The sequence below is a fragment of the Triticum aestivum genome, chromosome 5A, assembly GCF_018294505.1.
Source record: "Triticum aestivum cultivar Chinese Spring chromosome 5A, IWGSC CS RefSeq v2.1, whole genome shotgun sequence".
Classification (NCBI taxonomy): domain Eukaryota; kingdom Viridiplantae; phylum Streptophyta; class Magnoliopsida; order Poales; family Poaceae; genus Triticum; species Triticum aestivum.
In genome coordinates, this window is record NC_057806.1 from 396197152 (window position 1) to 396206885 (window position 9734).

Sequence of the window (9734 nt, forward strand, 5' to 3'; positions counted from 1 at the left end):
GAGGCGCGGGCTCCCTCGGGCCCGGCGCGGCCCGGGGCGGGCCCAATCTGGGCCTCACAGGCCCTGGCGGCGGGGAGGAGAGAGAGGGCGACGTGGCGGCGCGGGAGAGGCCGGACGGTGGCGGTTGACATGTCCGTCGGTGGTGGGGAAGTGTCCGGTGGCGCGAGGGGAAGAAGACTAGGGTTTCATCCGCGAAATTTCGGGGAAAGTCACTTATTTATAGGTAGAGGGAGTTAGGAGAGTCCAAATAAGGTGCGGTTTTTGGCCATGTGATCATGGTCGAATGACCGAGAGGATAGAGGGGGTTTCGATGGGTTTTGGGCCACTTTGGAGAGGTGTTGGGCTGCAACACACACGAGGCCTTTACGGTTCCCCGGTTAATCGTTGGAGTATCAAACGGACTACAAATGGCACGAAACTTGACGGGCGGTCTACCGGTGGTGTACCAAGGCCGCTTGGCAAATCTCGGTCCAATCCGAGGACGTTTAACACCCGCACACGAAAAGAGACAAAAGGGGGTGCTGGAGGACATAGGAGCGCCGGATTGCAAAACGGGCAACGGGGAAAATGCTTGGATGCATGAAACGAACACGTATGCAAATGTGATGCACATGATGACATGATATGAAATGCATGACACGCAAACAAATGACAAGGCAACAACAGCGAATAACTGGCAGACACCTGACGCAACGGTTTCGGGGCGTTACAAGACCACAATCCAAAAGCTATACCAATTGACATCCACCAATCCATGACACCAGATAGCTTTAATTAATCCAACTGACACTTGGAATTATTAGAGATATATGCTTTTTCTACAAAAAAATATTAGTGATATGCTTCATCGAAGGAATTTCAAGGTAAGCTGAGACATACCGTGTGCTTTGTCCATCTTTTTCTTTTGAACAATGCTTTTGTCCACCTATGGAAGGAAAGGATTAGTTTCACCTGTTCTTTTTATTCCAAATTCAAAACATGTGTAGGGCCCATCTATGACGCATAGGGACTATGTGTGAATTTACTATAGGGACGTGGCATGGATGTGTGGCAAATTGCACTGGCGGTTAGAAGGGATTTTGGTCATCCTTTCTGCAATGAAGTTGTTTATTGCTTGCTGGCACATTTGAAAAATAGTAACGGGTACATATTTCAAGGGCAAACATACCTTCTTCTAAAGCATGGCGCAACCAGATTACCCATGACATCACCATGCACGAGCGACGAATAGGGTGAAGAAAAAGCATAGTGATCAGTTACAATCATAGGTTGATAGCCCACCATAGCCTCAATTGTAGCATGTATATATCCCTTTCATTTGAGGATCTCTTCGTATAGTCTTTGTGCAGTTTCTAAATATCTTTTTTGAGCTTTAGTAAAGTTTGTTGCGGGGTTATTGCCTCACAGTTCCGGGTCTAAAAAGGAAGGGAAAAAACATGAGACCAACAGTAAGCGAAGTTGGAAGAAAAAAATGTAGTACTCCCTTAGTCCGACTTTATTAGCCCATTTTCTTATTTTGAGACACATTTTAACCATAACTTATCTAATAAAATATGATTTGTATGTAATAAAAAGTAATATCATTAGAAAAAAGTGAATATGAAGGCAACAATATAAATTTTAATGGCATATCACTAATGTTTTGCTTGTCAAATCTACTGTCAAACTTAGAACCAAAATATGAAGGGGCAATAAACCCGGAGAAAGTAAGGTTGAACTATTTTTTAAAAACTAGACCAAGCCCCTATTGATTTTTAATAAAGAAGAAGATGTGAGACCCATTTAAGAACCAAGGTTCGAACACGCGGCGTCTGGGAGATATGGAAGGAGAGAAATGCATGTGTTTTCAACAGCAAACTCCCCCATGCTGAAGACGTGCTGCACTCCATCAGAAACACGATCGAGCTATGGAGAATGGCGGGAGCAACATGCCTAGAACCCCCCTTTGGGGAATATGTAGCGAGAGATTAGGCCGAGGGCTAAGCCGGTCACCCTGTAGTTTTCATTTTTCAAACTGCATCCATGATCGCTTGATCACCCTCTGTTCTTCCGATGCTTTCTTCTAAATCAATGAAGCCGGAAACCCCGGATCTTTCAAAAAAAAACACACGCTGCGTCTGGGAGGAAGCGCTGCCCCTAACCACTGAGCAGAGCTCATCCACAAGGTTGAACTATTTTAGTTGGGATTTCTGACCCCACTCACATTATAGAGGTCAGCCAGCAACTGGTAATGTCTTGCCAAACTCACGTAGCCTAACTTCCCCAAGGAGGATCAATATAACAGTTATGAAGTTGGCATCAAAACTTCACCTCGGGTCTATTTGCGACCTCAGAGCCGCCTACGGCCGGCGGCCCTTTGTTGGAAAACGAAAATTCACACGAGAGGTTCCTATCGCATAAACACAGCAGTTAGAGCACTGAAAAGGAGGAGATCTGCAATCTAGCTAAGCAAGACGGGGCTCCAGAAAAAGAAAACTTGTATTCCCTATGTAAACTAATATAAGACTTTTTAGATTAATCTAAAAGGTCTTATATTAGTTTACAGAGGGAGTACTACCAGTAGTACGAGCACTGTAGAGCCGGTGGGGACACGTCCGAGTCAGCATCAATCTATCAAGGTACGTACTCCTCCTACTAGCTAGGTGGGTTGTTGTTTTCCCTGCCGAAGCTTGAGAATGCTGCCATCCTATTCGCAATCGCAACTGCAGGCAGCATTAGGTTTGCACTCCAAAGTGACACCTTGTTGCAAGTGGCGGTATGCTCGGTCTCGAAAAAGAGGTCACCTTTGCAAGTGGCGCATTTCCTAACGTTCTTCTGGGATCAAGTGAAGCACACGCCTGGGAGCCGGGACCAGATGCGCGCAAACGATAATGCACTTTGGGACGAACTTTTCAGGGATTTGTTGCTGCGTAGCACCCACCGGCTATAGTAAGGCGCATCTCATCTGCATGCATGATGCAAGATCGGTCGAGCCGATAAGACCGGAGAGAATGAATATATTAGGGCAACTGGGAGGGAGAGAGCGGATTAGTTAAGTAAAGAGATCATTGCTCGTCTGCTGATGCAGGCACGGATGGGTGCCAGGGAGCGAGGAGCTACCACTAACCACTGGGCATTTGATAATTCACATGATTATGTGTTGCCAGGTCACCGAGAGCCACTTCACTGGGATCTTATGCCATCTTGAGAGTTGATTAATCCAGGGACGGGACTGGGGATAGCTTTGATTTGTGTACGTACGTACTTTTACGTAGGATATATATAGGATATCATTTGGGCTAGCTAGTTAACAAGGCAGGGAGGGGGTGGGCATGCATACGCTAGGCCCTTTAATTGAAACCCGCCACCCGTACGTTCGTCCATGATGGATGAACCAATCAACCACCATGAGCACGACCTGGCAGCCGATCCGTCGCCAAACTGGCGTATTGCTACAGCCTACAGGGCACAGGTGCCTGCCTCTTGTGCGACACCAAGAGGCGCGCCGTGCCGCGCCCGCGATGATTAGTTTTTTTTTTTTTTGAAACAAGAGCCCGCGATGATTAGTAGCTGCGGAAAGCTGCGTCGTCTCGTGCAGGGCCCGGGTTGATGAAAGGGATGGGAAGCTAGCGATAAACATGTCAAGCACGGACTGGTCCAACAATGAGCAGCCAACAATTTCTACTGGCAAGAGACGCGAGAGTGACGTCCGTGCTGGACCTACGCGAGCGAGGCAGCGGAGTCGTGAGCGGCTCTCGCGCACGGCGCACCCCAAAGTTGTTCCGCGTCTCTTTCCCATCGGTTTTGAAAATGTTAGAACCTTCTCTCGACCGGTCTCTTTTCGATTTCCCTCCGTTTCTTTTCTTCTTTCAAAATTCTTTTTTCTTTAAATTTAAATTAAATGCTTGCATGTTTTTGAATTTCAGAAATATTTTTTACCAATTTTTAAACATCTTATAAAATTCGGAACATTTTCCTAAGTAATGATATATATTTTTGAAATTTATTCAACATTATTGAAATTCATGAAGAGTATTTAATTCGTGGAATGTTTTCCTTTTGTTAAAAAACATGATTTTTTTTCTAAAAAAGAAGAACATTTTTATATTTTGGGACATTTTTATATATACCACAAACCCAAAGTTGCACGACGTGCGTGAGTGATCTAATAGGAAAACCGTTCTAGAAAAACGCATTCTTATATATACCACAAGCCCAAAGTCGTTGCTCACTCGTCCCTGTGCAGAGATTCAACTATTTGACGCAGAGAGTGTCTAATAGGAAATTCCACTAGTTGCTAGTTTTTTTTTTGAGAAATTCCCACTAGTTGCTACTATCGAATCAGCGAGGACAGAAACTCTCTAACCTCAAGGCACTGTCAAAAGAATGAAAAGAAATTTTTTTTCACAAAACTATGATGATCGCTAGAAGTTGATAAAGAACATAGTGATCTTGAAGATCCGAGGCAGCTAAATTTCTCAGATGACGGCGGCCCGAGAAATCCTAGGCGGCACCCTTGGTATTCCATTGGTCGCTAGTAGTTTTGATGTCTGTTTTGTGATGTGCGACAGGGGGCTAGCACGTGAGCTACTCAGGGCCTCGCAATCTATATTCCACGCGTTTTTCCGAAGATAATGCACAATATTTCACATGTAAGTATGGAATCTCGACCAACAGGGATCCTATACGGCGTGCTGGACGCTGGTTAGCGACCACGCGCGTACCCCCGCTTCCCCGCTGCTTATGTTTCGCCCGGCCCAGCTACCTTGTTTCCGGTTTTCAAAAGGTTCTAGAACCTTCCCAAATAGGGTTTTATTTTTTCCTTTCATTTTTTCTCCTTTTTCATTTCCTTCTTCCTTATCGTTATCTTTTTCAATTTTTATCTTATCTTTTCCTTTTTTTGTTTTTGTCCACTTTCATTTTTTTAATTTGTGAACATTTTTTGAAATTCCATTTGTTTTCAAAAAATTAACATGTTTCAAATTCATGAACATTTTTTCGACATCGTGAAGATTTTCGCATACATGAACATTTTTATCACTATTCATGTACATTTCTTGAATTTGTCAATAGTTTTGGGAACTCATGAATCTGTTTTTAAATGCTAAATATTTTAGAATCGATGAACGTTTTTTGAAATTTGAAAAACAAATTAGATTCGCAAACATTTTTTGACCTTTGTGAACATTATTTAACAATATCGTGAACATTTTCTAATTCACAATCAGTTTAATTTCACAAATAAAATTGTGAATATCTGAATATTTTTTATGATATCGCGAACATTTTTTCATACGTGTATATGTTTTAAAAATTCGAGAATTTTTTTGAACTCATGTACATTTTTTGAAACTCGTAAATATTTTTTGGATAGGTAAATGTTATATTTAAAATCACGAGCATTTTTTGAATCCTTGAATATTTTATGTGTTGTTGATTTTTTTTCCATAATTCACACTTTTTTTGCATTTTTGCAACCTTTTTGTAATATTGAATTATTTTAAAGAAGAATAAAAATAAAAAAGAAAAAGAAAACAAAAAGACGAGAAAGAAAAGATTGGCATCCAGCCCCGCAAATGGGCCGGTAAGTGGCACCCCGGGGGAAGGGTGGGTGCGCGTTGACTTGTTCGGCAGCGTGTACGGGGCTGAATAGTAGTTCCGCTCAGGCAAACAGGGAGAATATCAGGTACTCCGACCCTTTGGGGTGCTCCCGGTGCACCAATGTCGATAATTTTTTTAAAAATATTTGAAAAATTCTGAAAAAAAACTTAGCACATTGACACATCATTGATGCATCTTGTCACAAAATTTCAAATCAAAATTCAAAACATTGCTCGAGATACAAAATGACAAATTCCACAGTAAATAGTACATAACATAAGTTGGACTTTAGATTTGGCCCATTATCACATTGATGTCAAATTTGTTATTTTTGTATCTCGAGCAATGTTTCGAATTTTGATTTAAAATTTCGTGACAAGATACATCGATGTTGTGTGACTGTGCTAACTTTTTTTAAGAATTTTTGAAGCACTTTAAAAATGTTTTTCGGCATCGGTGCACCGGGAGCACCAAGGGGTGGGAGTACCTGATATTTTTTTCCTAGGCAAACGCTACACTCCAGATGGGTACATGGGCCGGCACAACTTCGGGTCTTCGGTGTTCATCAATTATTATTTTCATTCCCTCTCTCTTGTGTGTCCTTCTCTGGTTTTTGTCTCCTTCTATTTCATTTTACTTCGATTTTTCGCTCTTTCATTTTGGTTTTCTAAATTTACTTATTTTACGGTTTTATGTTTTATTTAAAAAATTATTGGTTATTATATATATATTCATGACTATGTTTTGTAATTTGTTTTAAAACGGTTTGATATTTGTGAACTATTTTAAAATACATGAACATTTTTCGTAATAATTTTTTTCTAAAATATTTTTTTACAAAAAATCATGTTTTCTCATTCATGAACATAAATATAATCTATAAACCACTTTGAAAATTATCTGATATTTTTGTAATTTGTGAACATTTTCTAAAATGTACAATATTTTATAATTCATGTTCAATCTTTGAAATGATTGATCATTTTTAAAATATTTGCAACGATTTTTATATAAAATTCCTAAACATTTTCCAATAATTCATGAAGAAATTTTAATAAGAAACCGCTAGCACCACCACACCGAGCTGCCACCATGGCGTCCAGCAGTCGCTAAGGCCCGATGTCGCCACACTTGTCAGTAGCCAGAAACCGATCCATGTTGGCTAGATCCAAATCAGGCAAGCCCATGACTCCTAGCCGTTGCTGCCACCAAGGCAGCACCCCTAGACGGAGCCTGCACTACAAGCGCTGCCATTGAGCAGAGCCATCACCGAAACTTCACTGCACTCCGCTGCCAAGTACTCCTTCTAAAGGAAACCATGCTACCGCCAGGGATAGGGGCCCGGGCCTAGGAGAGGCCCCGCCACCACCTGCACTGCACGGGCTTCGCCCGACAGTGGCAATGGAAGGGGGGAGAGGAGGGCTGGCGGCTAGGGGAGTTAGGGTTCCTTCGTATCGCCTCGGGAAGGGATACACGTTGAAACGGGAGTTTTCTAGCACCATCTTCAGATGTGCAATACCGCAACCCTTCTCAATCTAATATTCTTCTCTGTCTAATTCGTTATGTAGTTCTGCAAAGTGAGCGTAGATGGTTAGGTTTATTATAATGGAAACAAACCATTAAGGTTCATTTTCTTAGATTTATTCAGACATTTGGCGACGTTCACATTGACTAGAAGCCATTGAATATCAAGATGTATCCTAGATTTGCTCGGCTTCGATAAGGGAGGGGTGAAGATGATGGCGCCTTCAGCTCGCTCCGGTGATTGTAGTCATCGTTAGTTGGTCTATGGACCTGGATTTTTTTTAATTTTAGGTGTTCTTTATACTACATAGACAGTTGATCAATAAATCATAAGTTTTCTTGGACAAAAAATGTTACCGTGTTAGAAAAAGTATATGATTTGTCGTTCTGGTGACATGTCCAGTCAAATCCACTCTGGAACGCTAGTGGACATGTCAAGCCACGTGCACCATCGCAACGCCCAACAACCACATTGGCCCTCCTTCGGCCGCTGGTCCAATTTGGTTATTCTTAATTCGATCACACACCGCACCAACCACTCCCTTTACACCAAGATTTCAAAAAAAAAAAAAAGATGGCTGGATCCGACGACTCCGGCCGCGCTCCGGTGGCGTCGATCGGTCTCTGACGCCGTCGACGGCGTCGTTCAGAACCTTGCTGCTCCAGAAGACAAAGCAAAATTACCATTGATTGACAGTGGTTTCCACTAAGTGGCTTGTGTGTTAGAAGAACCAGCGGCGGCGGCGGCGACGATGTCGGAGCCGGTGGTGGTCGTGGGCGGGTGGGCGAGCCCGTTCGTAACGCGAGTGTGCATCGCGCTCAGGCTCAAGGGCGTGGAGTACGAGTTCCTCCAGGAAGCGGTGGGCAGGAAGAGCGAGCTGCTGCTCAGGTCCAACCCCGTCTACAGGAAGATGCCCGTGCTGCTCCACGGCGGCCGCCCCGTCTGCGAGTCCCTGGTCATCGTGCAGTACGTCGACGAAGCTTTCTCCGCCGCCGGGAAGCCCATTCTTCCGGCCGACCCCTACCGCCGCGCCGTCCACCGGTTCTGGGCAGAGTACGCCGACGCCAAGGTGAGCCAGCCATTCGATCGTGACCACTGGATCTGAAACGCGAGTTATTTTACTGTTCTGGTAATTGATCATGGCTATCTGTTCCGAGAGGTTGCAGCTCCATTCACCACTTCGGACACTGAGAGGTATGGTCGGCGGCGACAAGGCCGATGCCGCGGAGCAGGTGTCCGCCGCGCTCCGGCAGCTCGAGGAGGCCTTCCTGGAGTGCAGCGGCGGGAAGCGCTACTTCGGTGGGGATGACGTCGGCTTCCTGGACATCGTCGTTGGCTCCTACATCGGGTGGTTCGGAGCCGCGGAGAGGATCGCTGGGCTTCCCGTCCTCGACGAGGCCAGAACGCCGCGGTTGGCGGCCTGGGCGGTGCGGTTCTGCGCGCACGACGCCGTCGGGGACCTCGTGCCCGACGCCGCCAGGCTCGTTGAGTTCGGCGAGGTGCTCCGCGCGGCGCTGGCGGCCAACGCTTCCTCCCGGCCGTGAGGCGCCGCCGTGCCGGGGCCTCGGCGAGGGGATCCAGCTCCAAGGCTCCAGTCTGGTTGGTTGGGTTCACTTGTCCCTACAGACCCGCACATACGTCTCTGAATAAACAAGGGTAATATTATTCAGCGAACTTTGCTAGACTTACAGACGCAAGCCACGGAAATTATTTACGGACTGAGCTGGACATGTTTAACTGGAAACTGGGGGCAGTGGGACCCATCCTTGAAATCAGCGGGGGAGAGGGATTGGTCATTGGTTAGTGGGGTGCAGTCCGTAAGATTCATATGTATATTGCCCGTAAGTGTAGCATTTTTGATTATTCAGCGAATGTTCGCCGGAGGTGCATGTTAAAACAGAAGTTTTCACGGCAATTTATGGCAATTTCTTTCAAGTGAGCATGGGAAATTTCACATAAAATCCTCTGTTTGCAAGAAGTTGACATGTGTTTGTGAAGAAATTATCATGTGTTTTTCGAATAATTTACCATACAAAACATTCGCAACTGACATGTCCCACAATAGACCTTTGCTAGTTATTAGGGTCCATAAACAATTGCCATACTCCGATGGGCACAATCTTAAATGGTTTAAGAATAAATATTAATTCAGTGGTATTTTAAATGGTTTTATGTTTTATATTTCGTTCGTGTCGTAACTTTTGCCTGTTTATAATATCAATACACATTGTTGCGACGAGTTGCGTTGGTATGCTTAACATTACGCAAGGCCCCAAACTTCCACCCCTAACCGTCATTGTAAGAGTGTTTCTACACTTCAACGTGTTTTTTTGGAAAGGCCATCATGACTAGCTTTATTGGCTTAAAAAGGAATTACATTGTCCACAAGGTTTGAGACCAGACAGCCCGAAGGCTCGTCCGTCCAAATGCTAGAGAATTTATTACAATAACTATGTTTAGCTAGCACATGCGCCGCTTTATTTGCATTACGAGGACAATGCTTAAATTTGACCTTCCCAATCAAAGTCGAAACATCGACACGCTCCGCGAAGATAGCAGCAGCTTCGTCCACCATCTTGCTTGGCCACAACAGGAGTCAATCACTGTTAATGAATCGGATTCTGCCTCT

The 9734-nt window shown here is 44.3% G+C and overlaps 1 protein-coding gene across 1 annotated transcript; it reads left to right on the top strand.

The window, feature by feature from the left end:
• The first annotated feature begins 7607 nt into the window (after nt 1-7607).
• Nucleotides 7608-9040, top strand: LOC123106989 (glutathione S-transferase U18). The gene is made up of 2 exons (XM_044529002.1): nt 7608-8174; nt 8272-9040. Exons 1-2 carry the CDS (start codon nt 7857-7859, stop codon nt 8647-8649), a joined length of 696 nt encoding a protein of 231 aa, XP_044384937.1. The 5' UTR covers nt 7608-7856; the 3' UTR covers nt 8650-9040.
• The last annotated feature ends 694 nt before the right edge of the window (nt 9041-9734 follow it).

What these genes read in the sequence shown, in the direction of transcription:
- LOC123106989 (XM_044529002.1), top strand. Translation starts at nt 7,857, where the DNA reads ATGTCGGAGCCGGTGGTGGTCGTGGGCGGGTGGGCGAGCCCGTTCGTA. An exon ending in CAGAGTACGCCGACGCCAAG is followed by an intron (nt 8,175 to 8,271) that starts GTGAGCCAGCCA and finishes GAGAGGTTGCAG; the next exon opens with CTCCATTCACCACTTCGGAC.